Source organism: Oncorhynchus gorbuscha, linkage group LG11, assembly GCF_021184085.1.
Source record: "Oncorhynchus gorbuscha isolate QuinsamMale2020 ecotype Even-year linkage group LG11, OgorEven_v1.0, whole genome shotgun sequence".
Taxonomy (NCBI): domain Eukaryota; kingdom Metazoa; phylum Chordata; class Actinopteri; order Salmoniformes; family Salmonidae; genus Oncorhynchus; species Oncorhynchus gorbuscha.
This window is the reverse complement of record NC_060183.1, coordinates 30,991,102-31,012,279: the sequence shown is the minus strand read 5'-3', so window position 1 is coordinate 31,012,279 and position 21,178 is coordinate 30,991,102. Positions and strand designations below refer to the sequence as shown.

The 21,178-nt window shown below is 45.1% G+C and overlaps 1 protein-coding gene and 1 long non-coding RNA gene across 7 annotated transcripts in view; one reads left to right on the top strand and one right to left on the bottom strand.

Annotated features, from left to right (window-relative positions):
* Nucleotides 1-4,782: 4,782 nt before the first annotated feature.
* LOC124048509 lies at nucleotides 4,783-18,679 on the bottom strand. 6 transcript variants are annotated; one of them, XR_006841239.1, is made up of 5 exons: nucleotides 18,559-18,679; nucleotides 12,639-12,752; nucleotides 12,093-12,185; nucleotides 11,684-11,729; nucleotides 4,783-8,406 (listed from the first exon to the last, which is right to left on the bottom strand). It is a non-coding gene; the product is annotated as an uncharacterized LOC124048509 (long non-coding RNA). The 6 variants fall into 6 exon arrangements; XR_006841237.1 differs by lacking the exon at nucleotides 18,559-18,679 and adding an exon at nucleotides 17,010-17,085; XR_006841240.1 differs by lacking the exon at nucleotides 18,559-18,679 and adding an exon at nucleotides 17,010-17,052 and having other exon boundaries at nucleotides 12,709-12,752.
* Nucleotides 15,117-21,178, top strand: part of ppp1cab (protein phosphatase 1, catalytic subunit, alpha isozyme b) — a 19,453-nt gene continuing 13,391 nt past the window's right edge. Inside the window, exons 1-3 of the mRNA XM_046369371.1 lie at nucleotides 15,117-15,500; nucleotides 18,736-18,867; nucleotides 19,356-19,586. Coding sequence (XP_046225327.1) covers nucleotides 15,446-15,500; nucleotides 18,736-18,867; nucleotides 19,356-19,586 — 418 coding nt within the window. The 5' untranslated portion in view covers nucleotides 15,117-15,445. The remainder of the gene's footprint in view (nucleotides 15,501-18,735; nucleotides 18,868-19,355; nucleotides 19,587-21,178) is intronic.

Here is a 21,178-nt window from a genome sequence, read left to right as displayed (position 1 = left end):
ATCCCCCTCTTCAAAGGGCTCCCCCTGGACCCAAACTGTTACAGACCTATATCCATCCTGCCCTGCCTATCTAAGGTCTTCGAAAGCCAAGTCAACAAACAGGTCACTGACCATCTCGAATCCCACCGTACCTTCTCCGCGGTGCAATATGGTTTCCGAGCCGGTCACGGGTGCACCTCAGCCACACTCAAGGTACTAAACGATATCATAACCGCCATCGATAAAAGACAGTACTGTGCAGCCGTCTTCGTCGACCTTGCCAAGGCTTTCGACTCTGTCAATCACCATATTCTTATCGGCAGACTCAGTAGCCTCGGTTTTTCTGATGACTGCCTTGCCTGGTTCACCAACTACTTTACAGACAAAGTTCAGTGTGTCAAATCGGGGGGCATGCTGTCCGTTCCTCTGGCAGTCTCTATGGGGGTGCCACAGGGTTCAATTCTCGGGCCAACTCTTTTCTATGTATATATATCAATGATGTTGCTCTTGCTGCGGGCGATTCCCTGATCCACCTCTACGCAGACGACACCATTCTGTATACTTCCAGCCCGTCCTTGGACACTGTGCTATCTAGCCTCCAAACAAGCTTCAATGCCACACAACACTCCTTCCGTGGCTTCCAACTGCTCTTAAATGCTAGTAAAACCAAATGCATGCTTTTCAACCGTTCGCTGCCTGCACCCGCACGCCCGACTAGCATCACCACCCTGGATGGTTCCGACCTTGAATATGTGGACATCTATAAGTACCTAGGTGTCTGGCTAGACTGTAAACTCTCCTTCCAGACTCATATCAAACATCTCCAATCGAAAATCAAATCTAGAGTCGGCTTTCTATTCCGCAACAAAGCCTCCTTCACTCACGCCGCCAAACTTACCCTAGTAAAACTGACTATCCTACCGATCCTCGACTTCGGCGATGTCATCTACAAAATAGCTTCCAACACTCTACTCAGCAAACTGGATGCAGTTTATCACAGTGCCATCCGTTTTGTCACTAAAGCACCTTATACTACCCACCACTGCGACCTGTATGCTCTAGTCGGCCGGCCCTCGCTACATATTCGTCGCCAGACCCACTGGCTCCAGGTCATATACAAGTCCATGCTAGGTAAAGCTCCGCCTTATCTCAGTTCACTGGTCACGATGGCAACACCCACCCGTAGCACGCGCTCCAGCAGGTGTATCTCACTGATCATCCCTAAAGCCAACACCTCATTTGGCCACCTTTCGTTCCAGTTCTCTGCTGCCTGTGACTGGAACAAATTGCAAAAATCGCTGAAGTTGGAGACTTTTACCTCCCTCACCAACTTCAAACATCTGCTATCTGAGCAGCTAACCGATCGCTGCAGCTGTACATAGTCTATCTGTAAATGGCCCACCCAATTTTACCTACCTCATCCCCATACTGTTTTTATTTATTTACTTTTCTGCTCTTTTGCACACCAATATCTCTACCTGTACATGACCATCTGACCATTTATCACTCGTGTTAATCTGCAAAACTGTAATTATTCGCCTACCTCCTCATGCCTTTTGCACACAATGTATATAGACTCTTTTTTTCTACTGTGTTATTGACTTGTTAATTGTTTACTCCATGTGTAACTCTGTGTTGTCTGTTCACACTGCTATGCTTTATCTTGGCCAGGTCGCAGTTGCAAATGAGAACTTGTTCTCAACTAGCCTACCTGGTTAAATAAAGGTTATATAAAATAATAAATAAAAAATTGCACCCACACTGCACGTGCGCGCCAATGAGCGTCTGCGTTGCCAATGGCTAAAATAGAAGTCAGTTCTATTTCTAACCCAGATCGTGCTGCAAGTCCTACCTCTCCCATCTCCTCATTGGTTTATAGAAGCAGGTACCCACGTGCCATCTCCTCATTGGTTATACCCACGTTGGTGACTAAAAGACGAATGAGGTAATGCACCTAATTTATGAAAGTTGCCAATTGCAATATAAAGTCAAGAGAAGAAAAAACCTGGAAGGAGAGATGACTAGAAACGATTCGGTTGACTTTTTTATGTGTGGATTAATTGGTGGAGTAGAGGACCTTGTGCATTTCAGGTAAAATAACAACTCAATGTTTATATCCCAGGACAAATTAGTTAGCAAAAGCAAGCTAGCTAAATAGGACAATCTAGCTAGCAAGTGCAAGCTAGCAAAATTGCCATAAATGTTTAATGCTTTTTGACCTGTCCCCAAAATAATATAATTGGTTCAGAGTTTGTTTTGATATTTTAACCTGCATGTCGTGATCGCGTTTGGTTTGGGGGGACAAAATGCATTTATGTACGATGGCGCACGCGCCACCGGTTTGGGTTCCGTGTATGATTTTAACGTGGGCATGTCTCTTTGCCAACAATTGCGAAGCAGGCATTGTGACATAGAACAATAGGTTGGGAATAGAATCTTCGGAAGGCAAGTTGGTGCCACGGTGCTCAATAGAACTAACAGGAGCTGGCAGGGTGAAAAATGCCCTAAAATAAGTGCTGTTTTTTCAACTACGGCAAGCAGTTGGGACAGATAGTAATATTATGAAACTGGGCTCCACGGCGGGGTGGATGCAATGAACTAGTTATCAGATAAAAGCGTTTTTTTAAATGTTGTGTCCAGCCTACTGATATGCCTCCGTACTCTTCTAATTTTTCATAGTGGAACCATCCACTCCCAAGGAGAACACGAAGTAATAAAAAATGTCCCCATACGTAACTTCACGCAATTTTATCATGTCAAGTAAGTATTAATCATGGACGGATGGGATACGGTGATACCATCCGACCTCCGAAGATCCATATGTGTGTTCCCAAACGTAAGCCATGTTTTCTTTTTGTGTTAAGTCGCCGCTCTGAGGTAATTTGCTAGTGGTGCCGGAAGTTGTGAAACTGAAACAAAAACACAATTGCTTTAGAATGGAACTAGGTGAAGTGGGCGGTCTTTAGCTAAATGACCCTAAACAGTTTCCCATGCATTGTCAACGAGGTTTGTAAACCAACCCGGATGTAATATAAAATTCTGGCCACAAGTTAACTCAGTGGCGCTTCTCCATGCAGGACATGGGAGGGGGAGGGATGCACATTCTGTAAACAGGAATAGGTACGTCACTGGTCACTGAGCTAAAGTTAGCTAGTTAGTCACAGAAATGTACGTTCAGTCTTAATTGTTTCAGTCCGATTTGACTTCTTATGATGTCAGCATGGCTCAACAGTTTTACATTTTTGACCTTGACATTGTTGCTGGATAGATACTTTCATAGCTAACATGCTGGCGCTGCTAGCTAGCTAATGCCAACGGCGCTAGCTAACGAAGGTTACATATGAAACCACAGTTATGTGAGCTAAACTCAGCAAAAAAAAGAAACGTTCTCTCACTATCAACTGCATTTATTTTCAGCAAAACTTAACATGTGTAAATATTTGTATGAACATAACAGACATAAACTGAAAAGAGTTCCACAGACATGTGACTAACAGAAATGGAGTAATGTGTCCCTGAACAAAGGTTGGGGGGGGGCAAAATCAAAAGTAACAGTCAGTATCTGGTGTGGCCACCAGCTGCATTAAGTACTGCAGTGCATCTCCTCATGGACTGCACCAGATTTGCCAGTTCTTGCTGTGAGATGTTACCCCACTCTTCCACCAAGGCACCTGCAAGTTCCCAGACATTTCTGTGGGGTATGGCCCTAGCCCTCACCCTCCGATCCAACAGGTCCCAGACATGCTCAATGGGATTGAGATCCGGGCTCTTCGCTGGCCATGGCAGAACACTGACATTTCTATCTTGCAGGAAATCGCGCACGGAACAAGCAGTATGGCTGGTGGCATTGTCATGCTGGAGGGTCATGTCAGGATGAGCTTGCAGGAAGGGTACCACATGAGCGAGGAGGATGTCTCCCCTGTAATGAACTGCGTTGAGATTGCAGGCAATGACAAAAAGCTCAGTCAGATGATGCTGTGACACACGCCCCAGACCATGACGGACCCTCCACCTCCAATTCAATCCCGCTGCAGAGTACAGGCCTCGGTGTAACGCTCATTCCTTCGATGATGAACGCAAATAAGACTATCACCCCTGGTGAGACAAAGCCGTGACTCGTCAGTGAAGAGCACTTTTTGACAGTCCTGTCTGGTCCAGCGATGGTGGGTTTGTGCCCATAGGCAACGTTGTTGCCGGTGATGTCTGGTGAGGACCTGCCTTACAAAAGGCCTACAAACCCTCAGCCCAGCCTCTCTCAGCGTAGCCTCTCTCAGCGTAGCCTCTCTCAGCGTAGCCTCTCTCAGCGTAGCCTCTCTCAGCGTAGCCTCTCTCAGCCTATTGCGGACAGTCTGAGCACTGATGGAGGGATTGTGCATTCCTGGTGTAACTCGGGCAGTTGTTGCCATCCTGTACCTGTCCCGCAGGTGTGATGTTCAGATGTTCGGATCCTGTGCAGGTGTTGTTACACGTGTTCTGCCACTGCGAGGACGATCGGCTGTCCATCCGGTCTCCCTGTAGCGCTGTCTTAGGCGTCTCACAGTACGGACATTGCAATTTATTGCCCTGGCCACATTTGCAGTCCTCATGCCTCCTTGCAGCATGCCTAAGGCACATTCACACAGATAAGCAGGGACCCTGGGCATCTTTCTTTTGGTGTTTTTCAGTCAGTAGAAAGGCCTCTAGTGTCCTAAGTTTTCATAAGTGTGATCTTAATTGCCTACCGTCTGTAAGCTGTTAGTGTTAACGACCGTTTCACAGGAGCATGTTCATTAATTGTTTATGGGTCATTGAACAAGCATAGGAAACAGTGTTTAAACCCTTTACAATGAATATCTTTGGATTTTTACCAATTATCTTTGAAAGACAGGGTCATGAAAAAGGGCTGTTTCTTTTTTTGCTGATTTTAAATGGATCACTCCAATATATTGGTATCACTCCGTGGCGGAGGGATACATCCGAGGTGAGTATTTACAGATTTACTCCCGTGTACACCTGTGTCACCTGGTGGTACGCCCCTACATTTTTGAGGCGCCTCTAGCACTATAGAGGATTGGTGTGATCCATATAGCTCACATAACCGTGGTTATATACGTAACCTTCGTTATGTTTCAGTATATTGGATCACTCCAATATATTGGAATACACGTACCAGATTAGTTGGTGCTAGAGGGACCTGGCCAGCCTGCGAAGAAGTCCCAGCGCGGGACTGAGACGCAGGGGCTGTCAATGTGGAAGGGGGTCCGGGCACTGTCCCCGGAAGGGGAGGCGACGGCCAGGACAGCTGAACTAAACGCAGAGGGAGGTGCCACATTTACCCAAAAGTACCTAGCAAAGGTGCAAGAGGAAGCCCAGCTGGCCGCAGCACAGATCTCAGCGAGTGGCACTCCCCTCAGTAGAGCCCAGGATGCAGCCACACCTCGTGTTGAATGTGGCACCACAGATCCCAGCACTGTTATGCCAGCCAGGTGGTATGCTGTCATAATCGTGTCCACGATCCAGTGAGAGAGCCTCTGCTTTGATAGCCCAGCCCGTAGGACTTGTTCACCATAGCAGACAAAGAGCTGGTCTGTTTTCACTGACCGCGTCCGCTCCTAGCTGGACGCAGGCGACGAATCCCCTTCATAAACCTGGAGACCAAGGGATGGCGCCCCACTGGCCTGTCCATCCACCCCACATGGCAGGCAGATATAGCGGCCAAATACCCACTCAGTGTAGAGGCTGCCAAGCCCTCATCCAAGCGAGACTGCAAGTTATTGGAGGACATACTGCCCTCCACATGACTCGGGCACAACCTCAATACCAGTTCACCAAGAGCAGAACAACCGCCAGCGCAACTGGTATGCCGCGGTTGTAGCCAGCGCCCTTGCAATCTGCATGGTGTTCATGTCACCCTGCTGTAGTCCTAACATGGATCATTGGTGCCATTTAGTGGCCAAGCCCACCGACTGAGACATTGTGGTCTTGGATACCACAGAGTTCCCCCGGCCTGAGACAGCAAGTTCGGTCGCAGGGGAACTTGACAAGATGTCCCAGACAACAGGGATAGGAGAAGGCTGAACCAAGGTCGCCTGGGCCAGAAAGGGGCCACCAGAAGCAGACAATGCTCTGCCATCCTAGTCTTGTCCAGCACAGCCTGGATCAGAGGAAAAGAGGGGAATGCATAAAGCTCCAGCCCTACTGAGGTTCCACATGCTGAGCCAGAGCATCCAAGCCCAGAGGCCCTGAAGACTCTGACATGGAGTACCACAGGGGGCAGTGTGCATTGTCCAGGGAGAAAACAGGTCCACCCGCGCACTCCCGAACCTTCCCACAGGTGCTGCACCACCTGGGGATGTAGGCTCCAGTCCCAAAGTGGCGGACCCTCCCTCGATAGCATATCCGCTGCCACACTCAGGATGTCAGGTACGTGCGCTGTGCATAGAGACGCTAGACAGCCCTGAGCCCAGAGAAGGAGCTCCCGTGTCATAAGATGGAGGCGGTGGGACTATAGTCCACCCTGATGGTTGATGTAAGCCACCACTGTGGCAGATGTGGAAGGAAAGACCCCAGGGCCAGCAGTACAGCTCTAGTGTATTGATATGCCTGTCTCTCCAAGGGGGTAGCCAACAGCCGCTGACCTGCTCATGGAGGCGTCTGTGCTGACTAGCTCCTGGCGGTACATCCTCAGCATCTCCAACCCACCTGAGAGAAAGGAGCGACAGCGCCACCTCAACAATGCCTTGAGGCACTGTGCAGTCACCCGCAGCTGGTGATGACGGTGGCGCTTTTGGTGCCGCCGGTGGGAGTTGAACCACCGTTGAAGAGGCCGGAGATGGAGCACGGCCTGTCAGCTGCAGCGCTGGGACCTAGGGTGTTGTGGGGGACCCTTCGCCTGGGGTCGAGGCCCCCTTCCTTCCGTACCACCCAGGGCTTCCGTGGCTACCATGGCCACTGCCTGGGGCGTGGTGTCTACTTGTTTCGCTACCAGCAAGTTACGGGAGGACCACAGTGCTTCCTTCAGGCATGTGAGGGTGGGCCAGAACTTGGTGAAGGCCTTCGGCCCACCCCATAGAGCACGAGCTGAGGTGTTAGGTCCTCCCCTGCTGGCAGACACGGGGTGATCAGGGGGCCTGTTTCCTTCCACAGGTCGCTGGCAGCTCTGCACTCACAGGGCAGGTGCCTCATCGACTCTTCTTGGCCACAGCCTGGTTGGGGGCACGCGGATGTCTTCGCCATGCCCCGTGAGTGCATAACGGCCCTGACCGGGAGGATCTCGTGGGCGACCATCCAGGACAGGTCCTGATGCCAATTCAGGAGAGCAGTATGGGCCACGTTACGCCAAACCGTTGTGGGCTCGCCTATAGCAAGCCCGCGTACTGGACACACTGGTTCCCGATCCTGCACAAGAGAGAGAAGAGAGCGGTGTTTAGTTAAAACTGTGACTGCTTCCTTTTCCAGTTGAAAATGTCTTAAGAGTCAGAAGCAAGAGTCAGATGTAACGCTGTGTAGCGGCTGCCCAGGAACAAGTAGAGGTCAGGCAAGCCTTTACCCCCCTTGGACCTGGGCCTCTTGACCACCTCCCTCCTCAGCCTCTCCCACTTGCTTCCCCACAGGAAGTAAAAAAGCATCCGCTCCAGGGCTAAAATACTCCGTCGAGGGGGATAAAAACAGAACTGATTAGTAAAAGCACAGGTAAAATCACAGCTTTAACGATTAAAACCTTGCCCTCAAAAGTCAGCTGTCGTAGTCCCCAAAAATCCAGTCTCTGTCTTACTGTCCCCAGGATCCCACTTTAATTTCCGCTCCCTCCTCCCTCCCGGTCAAACTTTACCCCCAATACCCTTATGTCCGTCGGTTTAACCGTCAGTGGTAGTCTGGTCAAGTCTGGGTCTGCCCACGGTCCGAAAAATTGGGCCTGTCTTGTCTCTGTTCAGTCTCGCCCCAGAGGCTCGTCTGTACCAGTCAGTCCTGTCCAGGGTCCTGTCGACGGATAAAAGGTCGGTACATAAAATGTTGACGTCGTCCATGTAAAAAACGCACTTGGCAGTCCCCACTCCCTGGGATACCCACCCCACTGATCCGTTGGTCCCTTCTCAAGACCTGTGCCAGTGGTTCAATACAGGCCACGAACAGAAGAGGAGATAACGGACAGCCCTGATGGACGCCGCAGTGTACTCCCACTGATTTTGACAGATGCTCATTTACAAGGATTTTGCTGGTAATGTCCCCGTACAGCAGTTCTACCCGTGCTAAGAACCTGTCTGGGAAACCCATTTTTGCAGTACCGGTGCGAGACCCGACCAAAGGCTTTTTCAAAATCTAAATTTAGGACTACAAGCCGCATGTTTCTGTCTCTCGCATAACAGATGGCATCTCGGATCAGTATCAGGCTGTCCGTGATCTTCATTCCGGGAACGGCACAGGTTTGGTCCGGGTGGATCACCTCCCCTAAAACAGAAGACATTCTGAGTGTTAAAGTTCTTCAGGTCCGTCCTGTCGTTTTTCTTATATAAAAGAGTCACGATTCCCACTCTAAAACTGTCAGGTAGTCTGTCAAGATGTTCAAAGTCAGTAAAAACAGTCAGAAGTTCGTCGGCTAAAACATCTGAAAAGGTCAGATAAAACTCCAAAGGGAGGCCATCTCCCCCTCTTCTAATTCCCTTTCCTTACTTCTTAAAATAACCCTCTTGCTTCTCTGTTCTGCTAAAAGTGCCATTTCCTTTCTTACTACTTTAAGTTCATGGTTAAAATCAAGGCCCTGTTGGCATAGGTTAAAATACCTTTCCAGTCTCTTTTGCAGTCCCACCATGCTTCTATCTTTTTCTCCGCTTTTTTTCTTTCCTATCTCTCTAAAGAAGTTCCTCGTCCTTCCCTTCACCATTTCCCACCACTGTGCTCGTATGTCAAAGAAGTCCTGTAGCGTCTGCCACTGGCTGAACTGCTCCCTGTACTGACTAACTACTCTATCATCTTCTAAAAGGGAGCAGTTCAATTTCCAGGGCCCTCTTCCCACAGTCACACCCAAAGTTAGTGAAAGGGTGCACGTCAGCATTACGTGATCTGAGAAGAAAGCAGGGGTTATTCTAGCATCAGTTGGGGGACAGTCCCGGGTAAACAAATAGTCAATGCGAGAGGCTCTGGTGCCGTCACCACTGGTCCAGTGGCCCTCCTCTCTTGGATGCAGGGTTGTAAAACAGTCAGTCAGTTTAAATTCCCTGCACAACCCTTGCAATAAACACTTGACCTATCTACCTTAAAATCCTCTCCGGTCTGCTCTACTTAAAACACAGTTAAAATCCCCACCCACCACTAGAGGATCCCTCCCTAGCATGTGGGACTGCAGATCTTCTAAAAGTGCGCACCGGTCATGTTTGTCGTTAAAACCATACACATTTAGCACATTAAAATCCCTCCCCATGAAAGTGCAATTGGCTAGAAGAGCACGCCCACCTACCACCACCTGTGGGGTCTTGATTAACATGGCAACACCGTCATTCTTGTTAAAATTGGAACCACTCCAAATGGAGGGCCCGTGCTGCCACTTATCCTCCCATTTGCTGTAAGAGGATAAGTAGGGTAGACCACACTCCTGTAATAAAAACACATCTGAGTTAAACCTTTCTAAAAAGGATAAAACCGACTGTGCTCTCATTGCTGTTTTTACGCTCCTCACGTTTATAGTGGTGAATTTTAAAAACAGTGCTAAAAGTAAGGGCATTTGAACAGTTAAAAGGGGGTTACTTTTCTGGTCATTTCTCTCTCTCCCTCTAGGGTAAAGGGGGTTGGAAGGGAGAGGAGGTTAAAACTGGACTTAAAAAGGAGACTTAATTGGGGGAGTTGGAGGGGAAGGTTCTAGGTTCTTCCTCCCCCTGGGAGCTCTCCCATTCCACCTTTTCTTTTTTCCCTGTTCGGGGTCGGAGAGCTCCTTAGCATTTCTTTTTCGTGGGGGGAGGTGTTCCTCCAGAATCTCCCGTATCTCCTGACACCGTCTCCATGGTGCTTTCTCACACCGTCCCTATAATGTCTGACCCACTCGGGGAGCTCTCACTAAAAATCTCTCCATAGCCGTCTTTCTCGGCCCTTTCTCTTTCAGAGGTCACATTAGTCTGGGGCATGGAGAGTTGGGGTGGGGTGGGGTGGGGGGGGGGTTGTCCTCTCCTCCCACTTCTTCCACCACTGCACCTTCCGCGACCTCCACTACAGCCACCACCGGCTCCACAACCACCTCCTCGGCAACTGCAGTTCCAACCACCTGGCACTCGAAAGCCCGGTCCGCAGCCGCCCACTCCCTCCTTCCAGCCCTGGCCTTATTGACCCAGGAGGAAGGGAAGCCGAGGATGAGGTGAGACCACTCGCCACAGACGTGCACTCCTCGTAGTGGTGGCCCACCTCCTGGCACTTCATGCAGACAACCTCCAGGTCCCTGTCCAGATCCCATCGGGATCCTTCACCTGGACCAGGGGTCCCTTCACGTTGCAGTACCTGCCCAGCCATACTGCAACGTCCTCCGGCTGTCCGGTTTCATTGTACATACGGATAATAACGGTTTTAATGCTATTATCCGTCAGCTTGGTCACCTCAAACATTGCTGTGAGGGACCCCTGGGTGTTCAGGGTGTTCTGGAGTTTCCCCCAGAACTCCTCCAGGAAGCTGGCATTGGCAAAACTGACATCGAAGCCTTTCCCATAGGCGAGGGCTAAGATGCAGTTTACCTGCGCGGGATGGAAACCAAGTTCTTTTTGGAGGAATTTTCTGGAGAAATCCAATCGGGATAACTATTGTTTTTCCTCCCTGCTCCTTTAAGAGGAGGCGCACTGCATGGTGCCTCCTCATGCCAGCCTGTGCTGCTGACATGATGGAAGCCCACTCCCTTTAAACCCAACACCAGTGAAAAGCGAGGGAGCTAGCAGGCTCAGCTAGGCTAGCTAAACAGGGCCTACCAGCACCACGGGGCACACAACAAACTATCCAGCACAGCACCAAGCTAATCTTATTAACAAAGGGAAGGGACACAAGGAGGGGAATTTTAAAAATATTTTTTTCCACACAAAAACCACACAAACTAAAAAAAAGGCTAGGAAGCTAGCAGGCCACACCAGCAGGCCAGCCTAAGCTTACCAGCTAGCAGGCCCACAAGCAAAGAGGCCTCACAACAAAAACAAACAAAGCACACAAACCAAAAAGGGGGGGACAAACTAGGGGGTAAGACGAACAAACAAAATAATTGAGGTAAGAGGGAAATAAGGGGATAACAAAAGGGGACACACTGACCAACAACACCTACCAAACTTGGGGGCCGAGAAAGCTAGCAAGCCTCACCAGCAGACCTGGCTAGGCTAACCAGCTAGCAGGCCGGCCAGCAAATTCCCCCAGTTGACAACGCAAAACAACAAGGAACTGAGACAAAAGGCAATTTGGGGGATAAACTAAAGGTACAAGGTGGATGGGGACAAGGGGAACAAAGGAAATACAGTCAACCAAACAAACAAACAAAGCCTGCCATGCCTAAAGGGCCAGGAGGCTAGCAGGCCAAGCCAAGCTAAAGCTAGCAGGCCAAAAAGCCAGAAAGCCACTCCAGCTAGCAGACAACTCAAAACAGTAGAGAGAGAGAGAGGGGGGGGGGTATGATACAAGGGGAAGGAGAGATGCAAAACAGGACAAACAAAGGAAAAACCAAATTAATATAAATAAGTAAAGAAAAAGACCAGAGGGCCTTTAAACTCACCCTAGGGGGTGCACCAGCACCTGTAGTCCACCACCAGAACCACCACCTAACCCAGGACAAAGAAAAACAATGGTGAAACAATACAACAACAATAATAACAATAATGATTTTCAACAAAAATAAAAAGCACAATTTTCCCGGGCCCCCTCCGGCCTGCGATCACTTCTCCGATCAAGTGCAGCACAGTCAAAGTAGCTACACTTGATCTGAGCCAAAAGGCCGAGAAGCGACAGCAGTCCTCTGCTGTGGTATTTAATTTACCCGCTGTACCAGTTCCCACTACACTGGCCGTGGATGGAGAAACTTTTGAGGATTCCCAGATGGTTACAGGTTATTCAGAATTATATTACATATGCTCACTCACACCAACAGATGTGAACACAGACATGTTGTTGAGCTGATTACTTACTGTCACTTTGTGCATCTCTCTTTCAGGTCTGCCATGCACTCCACCATTGCCCGACAGCCTCACACAGAAGTGCATACACTGGGCCTGGCAAGACTGACAAAGCAGAGATGGGTGGTTGACAAGGAAAAATAAAACACAACATGCACACACACTCTCCGTCTCTGTCACACACACATAATCCCCAATGTAAATAAATTGTAATTACTTGTTTATTTTATGCATGTTCCATTTTATATTAGGATTGGAGATATCTACGACTACATATCCATTATCAATATCTACATAATTACTCTAAATATCTATCCAATAAAAGTGTGACTGTTAATATTGTATAAGACTATTGTGTACATTTTCTGAGTTGAAAAACAGGCCTCACTCTAAGAGAAAACACACATTAGACCCAATGTAAATACATTGTTTATTTTATGTATGTTCCATTTTATTTGAGGATTGTGTGCAATAAAGTACATTCACAGTTAAAGCAACAGTTTGGTTTATTAGATACTTCTCTGATTAAAATGAATGACCAAAAGGAAGTCGGCAGACCTGCAACTCTCTGGGAGTGTGTGCAGGTTTTTGGCATCTGGAGCTGAAACAGGGCATCAACAGCACTCACATGTGAACAGGGTTCCCAGAAGTGGCAGGCTAATGTTTATTGTCCTGCAAAAAAAAAAATTTGTTATGTACCAAAGCCATTCCCTGGCTACCCATCCACATCTTTTGTTCTCCACAATGAATGTATGTAGCAATTAAAATTCAGGGTGAGTCATCAGGCAACCAAGGCCAAGGAATGGAGAGAGAGATGACCTGGAAGGAGTTCCAGACCTCAGCTTTTTATGAAGCAGAAAAGCAGAGATGGGTGGCTAAAAATAGAGAGATGGGAAGGGAGGGGAGGAAGAGTGTAGTTTAAAGGTTCATCATCAATAACTGACAATTCTATAATGAATACATATTAGAATAATAATACATAGTGACAAATAGTTGCTGTTTTGTGATTGTTTAGCGTTTTATTTACTTAACAGTAAGTGCCCCAAGGAGGGATCGAACAGTGTTTCAAAAGCAGCAGAAAAGGTCAAATAAGTTTACAAACATTGGTTGTGGTGGGAAAATAAATATAGCCAGTTACAACTGTTATGGCTTAACAGATCACAAAAAAATATACATTTTTACCTGGCTAAAAGAGAAAAATATATATATTTTTCATAGGCAAAGAAACTCAAAAGGAGTGATTATATTAATTAACAAGAATTTTAATACGATTGTGCAAACTGTGCTAAACGATCCTCAAGGAAAATGGATCATTTTAAATATACTATTGGACCAAAAACATATCTGGCTAATTAACCGGTATGGGCCAATTAATAATGACTTCTTTGTAAATATACAGTGCATTAAGACCCCTTCCCTTTTTCCACAATTTGTTACGTTGCAGCCTTATTCTAAAATATATTTAAAAACATATATTATCATCAATCGACACACAATACCTCACAATGGCAAAGCGAAAACAGGTTTTTAGCTTTTTATCCTAATGTATAAAATATTAAAAACAGAAATTCCTTATTTATATACGTTTTCAGGCCCTTTGCTATGAGACTTGAAATTGAGCTTACGTGCATCCTGTTTCCATTGATCGTCATTGAGATGTTTCTACAACTTGATTGGAGTTCACCCGTGGTAAATTAATTTGATTGGACATGATTTGGAAAGGCACACACCTGTCTATTTAAGGTCCCGCAGTTGACAGTGCACGTCAGAGCAAAAACCAAGCCATGAGGTCAAAGGATTTGTTTGTTGAGCTCCAAGACAGAATTGTGTCCAGGCACAGATCTGGGGAAGGGTACCAAAACATTTCTGCAGCATTGAAGGTCCCCAACAACACAGTGGCCTCCATCATTCTTAAATGGAAGATGTTTGGAACTACCAAGACTCTTCCTAGAGCTGGCCGCCCGGCCAATTTGAGCAATCGGGGGAAAAAGGGCCTTGGTCAGGGAGGTGACAAAGAACCTGATGGTCACTCTGACAGAGCTCTAGAGTTCCTCTGTGGAGATGGGAGAACCTTCTAGAAGGACATCCTTCTCTGCAGCATTCCACCAATCAGGCCTTTATGGTAGAGTGGCCAGACGGAAGCCATTCCTCAGTAAAAGGCACATGACAGCCCGCTTGGAGTTGCCAAAAGGTACCTCAAGACTCTCAGACCATGAGAAACAAGATTCTCTGGTCTGATGAAACTAAGACTGAACTCTTTGGCCTGAATGCCAAGTGTCACATCTGGAGGAAACCTGGCACCACCCCTACGGTGAAGCATGGTGGTGGCAGCATCATGCTGTGGGGAAGTTTTTCAGGGGTAAGGACTGGGAGACTAGTGAAGATCGAGGCAAAGATGAACGGAGCAAAGTACAGAGATCCTTGATGAAAACCTGCTCAGGACCTCAGACTGTGGCGAAGGTTCACCTTCCAACAGGACAAGGACCCTAAGCACACAGCCAAGACAATGCAGGAGGGGCTTCGGGACAAGTCTCTGAATGTCCTTGAGTGGCCCAGCCAGAGCCTGGACTTGAAGCCGATCGAACATCTCTGGAGAGACCTGAAAATAGCTGTGCAGCAACACTCACCATCCAACCTGACAGAGCTTTGGAGGATTTGCAGAGAATGGGATAAACTCCCCTAATACAGGTGTGCCAAGCTTGTTTAACTGCAACACAATGTACAGGAAATTGTGTATGGTTCAATATGTTCGTACAATTTGAAAAACGGAATGGATTTAAACTGATTGCCCTGATTGCTTCAAAATTAGCAGCATCTGGGTGTGTTAACTCTGGATTTGGAAACTAGAAGTGTTCATTGCTGCAACAATGTGCAGTAAATTGTGTACAGACAAAACATTGTTGATCTAATTCTTTGTATCATAACTTGTATATAACAGAACGCTATTTGTGCACATTACCCACAAATGTCGCTCTAATTATTCATTTACAACGTGTTCAGGATAGGACCTCTATTCTGAAGCGTCCAAAAAAAAATCGTAACCCGGAAGTACTTCGTTATTCCTGCTCGCTTCTCAGCTGTCCTTTTGTTGAGGGCTGGGTGCTATCCAGTTGAAGGTGAAACAAATTGAAATATAACTCGGTGAAATCTAAACCGGTATGAAAAGTCGATAATTAAAGCGTTTTGTTCAAATATTCTTCGGGGAAATCCATTAAAGTTTCCCCCCCAACTTCAACTATTGAGGCATTATCTGGCGCAAGGTTAGCGGGCTAACATTAGCTGATTAAACTAGCACACCTAGTTAACAAGCCTGCTACATTTTTTAAAAATATTATTTTAAACGGAAAAATTATAACAGGAATATTATGGCAGAAGCCGATAAATTAAACATCGACTCCATCATACAGCGACTTCTGGAAGGTAAGAACAGCTCTTTTTCCCCACTTTTTTTTGTGGTGAACTAGCAACTTCACAGGCTAGCTAGCATCAACGACTAAAGCTCACCGTATGCTTCCCAGTCGAAACAGGTCGCGCATATATTATGACGACATTTTGTGACGTTTTTGTTATTTTTGGTGTAAGCGATTTTTTAAATTGTTTTTGTCTGATCCAGCAAATTATTTATATTGTAACGACCCTTGGTTTATAAGCGCGGATATCGACTGCCGCTTGAGCATGCTTTTGGGGCACAGTCGATAGCGCGCTGGACTTTGGGCAAGAAGGTTGAGGGTTTGAGGCCTGCTCCCTGTCTGTTTCGTTTACAATGCAATAGAAGCCTGACGGGGCGCTGTTTTGAAGTTACCACGCCCCACCATTGTAAAAAATATTTGGGAAGATATAGTAATGCTTTTGTTCATGTCTACCTTTGTTTTTACCATATTTATTCTATTCCAGACACCTTAATGCATACTTACAAATGTTATTTATGTGAGAAACATTTTTTTTTTGGAATTTCAACATTTTCCTCAAGTATAATTTTTATGTTCTTGAAATGTTCAAAAACACGTTAACACATGTACTTTTGTCCTTTGACAAAACATTGAATTAATATATTGTGTATTTATTCTGCTTCTTCTCGGTAGTGCCAATATGGCCGACCGGATGCTTCTTGGCCTCTCTCATTGGCCTATAGATGGCATATGCACTCCAGGGTTTATATACATTATGTTAGCTTCACATAGTCGGGACAAAATTCATAAAAGCAACCAAGTGTTTCCACACCTCACAAGCTACAGACAACAGACAACATGGAGAGCGGCAACACACAGCTAGGGACCATGTTCACAAATCTGATTGACCTTTAGCCATGTCTTCAAGCATTTTGTGAAAGTGTGATAGTCATAAACAGTCATAAAGTCATAAACAGCGCAATGCTTGAAGCACAACGAAGAGCTGCTGGCAAAACGCACTAAAGTGCTGTTTGAATGAATGCGTATGAGCCTGCTGCTGTCTACCATCGCTCAGACTGCTCTATCAAATATCAAATCATAGACTTAAAATTAACATAATAACACACAGAAATACGAGCCTTTTGGCCATTAATATGGTCGAATCCGGAAACTATCATTTCGAAAACAAAACGTTTATTATTATCTCATATACCCTGACTCTGCGTGCAATGAATGCAAGAGAAGTGACACAATTTCACCTGGTTAATATTGCCTGCTAACTTGGATTTCTTTTAGCTAAATATGCAGGTTTAAAAATATATACTTCTGTGTATTGATTTTAAGAAAGGCATTGATGTTTATGGTTAGGTACACGTTGGAGCAACGACAGTCCTTTTTCCGTGAATGCGCACCGCATCGATTCTATGCAATGCAGGACATGCTAGATAACTACACATGGTTGATGATATTACTAGTTTAACTAGTGAATATGATTGATTGTTTTTTTATAAGATAAGTTTAATGCTAGCTAGCAACTTACCGTTGCTTCTTACTGCATTCACGTAACAGGTAGGCTCCTCGTGTAGTGCAATGAGTGGCATGTGGTTAGAGGGTTGGACTAGTTAACTGTAAGTTTGCAAGATTGAGTCTCCGAGCTGACAAGGTAAATATCTGTCATTCTGCCACTGAACAAGGCAGTTAACCCACCCTTCCTAGGCTATCATTGAAAATAAGAACGTGTTCTTAACTGACTTGCCTAGTTAAACAAAGGTGTAAAATAAAACATTTAAATAAAAAACATTGGCCAAATCGGTGTCCAAAAATACAGATTTCCGATTGTTATGAAAACTTGAAATCGGCCCTAATTAACTGGCCATTCCGATTAATCAGTCAACCTCTATTTCATATCAGCAATAATTTTCATAAAACAAAAGGTTCAATTGATATACTCCTTTTTCTAAGTTAGGGTTATTGTTCCCACACAGCCATATCTTCATGTTAAGCGCTTGTTTATGGAAAACAGACTGAAGACAGACACGACCACCTGTGCTAAAAAGCTATCTAGCTTGCTCCGAATACCTTTGTGTAAGCTTAACTTGGGATGTTTAGTCCAGTCGGATGGAGGCACCTATAGCTGTATGGATCTGGGAAAAACTGCTACAGTAAGTGTATTTTATTTGAAGGATTCCTTCTCACTGATGAAAGATAAGGGCCATATGTTTCGAAAGCCAGATAGTAAATGAAGTAAATATTATTACATTTTTTTCCAAACAATACAAAACGGACAACCTACAGACCTACAGTTCTCACCCCTATCCCCAGTACCTGCACTACTCTCCACCACAAATTGCACCATTTTGGTCTTCTCCGTCGCCCACGCTCTTTCAATAATTAGATAATGAATCATATTTTTTTATTTTACCTTTTATTTAACTGGGCAAGTCAGTTAAGAACAAATTCTTATTTTCAATGACGTCCTAGGAACAGTGGGTTAACTGCCTGTTCAGGGGCAGAACGACAGATTTGTACCTTGTCAACTCGGGGGTTTGAACTTGCGACCTTCCGGTTACTAGTCCAACGCCTATGATTTTTCCATTGTCTTAAAACTGGAAATCAATCAATCCTCCATTGTTAAGTATAATTTATTTCAATATAACTGACGAGAAGAGTATCGTCCAACACATCAGGTACCTTACTGCACCCTCATGACATGTCTTGAAATATGCAGACAGACAGATTAAAAGTACATTTACATTGTAATACTTCTGACAGCAAACTTTCTAACTCTACCCATACCTTTTGGACTTCATAGCATTCCCAGAAGGCATGGATTATTGAGTCATTGTTAGTTTTACACTTAAGACATGGCTCTGTGCTATAATTTGTGAATTTTGTGTCTTGTATAATAAATTCTATACATTTGAACTGGATTAAGCCTACATTTTTGTTAACTGTAATTTTATTAGTTATGTTCCAAAATTCCCCCATCTTGTGCCAATATCAGTTATTTTTAAGTATTGGGTTCACTAGTTTCTTTTTTTCCTTAAGAAGTTGTGGATAGGCTCTCTGCAAGTTTTTGTATATCTTACCTATCATATGAATATCCTTTTCCGACTCATAGGATTCCCTCAAGATTTTGTCGAGTTGCTTTGATATTCGCGGCTGCTGAAAAGTCAGTTGAAAACAGCTACACAGTTATCTCGCTCCACATGAGGCACAGTGTTGTGTGTGAACAAGTATTCACTTTGTCCTTGTCTCCTGTCCAGTGAAGGGCTCCCGACCTGGCAAAAATGTGCAGCTGACGGAGAACGAGATTCGTGGCCTCTGCCTCAAGTCCCGGGAGATCTTCCTCAGCCAGCCAATACTGCTCGAACTCGAGGCGCCACTCAAGATTTGTGGTGAGGCCAAGTTGTCATTTCTGGGGTTGGGAAACGGGTGCCTCAAATGTTGTTCATCAAAGTAGTAGAACTTTGTTAGTTCCAAGAAGGGAAATTGATTAATCATCATCACCATTAACATCAGCTATACAAAGTGTAAAGACAGGAGATGGCTAAGTAACAGAAGACATGCTCCTTAGCAATAAGGGAAGAAAGTGTAGAAAAGTGAAGTGCTGCCAGCACCATATGTAGACTATGGCAATTAGGAAAACTATTCTCTATCTGTTTACCAACACTCGACAAAGGAATCATTACAATGAACACAGAAAAAAATAATACTAGGCCTACTAGCTAATTTAACTGAAGTATTTTGTTGTGGGTGACGGTGCCCAACAGCCTATTTTAGTCCCCTCTCTGTTTTGAACACAAACGTCAATACAGTAACAACCTGAACATTTTCCTGTTACTATCTTGTGACCTTACACATGGTCAACTCTGCCCACTCACAGGTGACGTCCACGGTCAGTACTATGACCTGCTGAGACTATTTGAGTACGGAGGCTTCCCCCCGGAGAGCAACTACCTGTTCTTGGGGGACTATGTGGACCGAGGAAAGCAGTCATTGGAGACAATCTGCCTGCTGCTGGCCTACAAGGTCAAATACCCAGAGAACTTCTTTCTGCTGAGGGGCAACCACGAGTGTGCCTCCATCAACAGAATATACGGCTTCTACGATGAGTGTGAGTTGTTGGGGCTTGGACAGATGCATAACACAGACAAACATGAAAAAAACACGATAGAGCACCTGCATCCACATGAGGCTTCATAAATGAGCATAACAGTCATGGGCACACACACACAGTAAATGCATATAAAAAAATAATGTGAGTACACAAGGATAATTGTAAGCACTACAGCATGAGCGCTATTCTGACTTCTCCATCAGGCTTGGGTGGTATACCGTATTTGGAAATAGCCACGGCATGTTTTTATTTTGTTTTTTGTACCGTTGAAGCTATTTATTTGAAGTTTTTCCATAAATGTTTATATTTGTAGCTACTTTTTAAGGAAATACCTGCAGTCAACTTTGCAATGCGTTAGGGGATAAAGCAGATCGCTTTCGTCATTTCACCAGTAACATGAACTTATATTATGAACAGTTGAGCCAGTCACATGTTTGTAAATACAGTGGTTCTTTCTTTAAAAGTTGCAAGTTTATGCTTTGAACATTTGTGGTAGATGGTGGCATTCTGTCATTGCACCACACTATCACAAGGCGAGTTAGAACGCTGAACTATCGGTAGTCTAAACTGTGGTAATTAATGGAGGCGTTTTCAGTCTCTCCTGCCGCTAGAGTCCTGTATCGGGTGGTCCTGGAGTTAAGAGAGAACTTGGGTAAATACAATGGGGGAATTTCACTTGACATGTGGATTGGTGATTTTCCAGAAAATAGGCACGGTGTTCTTTTGGTTTCTATCCCTCATAAAAACAGAAATAAATAATTCTAAATAACAAACTGGGTTTATTTACAAATTAGTAAGAATGTCTCACCCCATGTTCAAGAAATTCCGTAAAGTTCATAGAAACATGTCAAACGATGTTTATATTCCTTCCTCAGGTTGTTTTTTTTAGCCTAAATGATCTATAATATTTTGACTGGACAATAACGTTGTCAATATTAGGATCCACTCGTTCAGACTGGTCTTACTCCCTCATTTATAAGAATACAAGCCTGAAACGATTTCTAAAGACTGTTGACATCTAGTGGAAGGCATAGGGACTGCAATGAATAGAAAACTACAAAACCACAAAAAAAACCTACTTCCTGAATGGATTTTTCTCAGGGTTTCGCCTGCTAAATCAGTTCTGTTATACTCAGACACTATTTTAACAGTTTTGGAAACTTTAGAGTGTTTTCTATCCAAATTAAATCTGCATATCATATCTTCTGGGCCCGAGTAGCAGGCCATTTAATTTGGGCATGCTTTTCATCCAAAATTCCAAATGCTGCCCTCTACCCTAGAGAGGTTAAAGACCAAAATTGGTTAAAGAAAATTGTCTCTTGTGCATGTCATTTTCCTTTCATAATGCATCCTTATTTCCAAAGCTATTAATTTTATTAACCCTGCATTATAATTATATAAAAGCCCCTTATGGCAAATCTGGCCTGTGAGAATATCTAACGAAAAGTTCCCCTTTGTATATTAATTTAGAATCCTCTAAATGCAACTTTTGGCGGAGAGTCGCATCATTGGCAGAGCGTCAAGATGGAGGCACAATCCATGCCAGGCAAACATGCAGATGTTTATTAACTACATTTTAGTTGCAACAA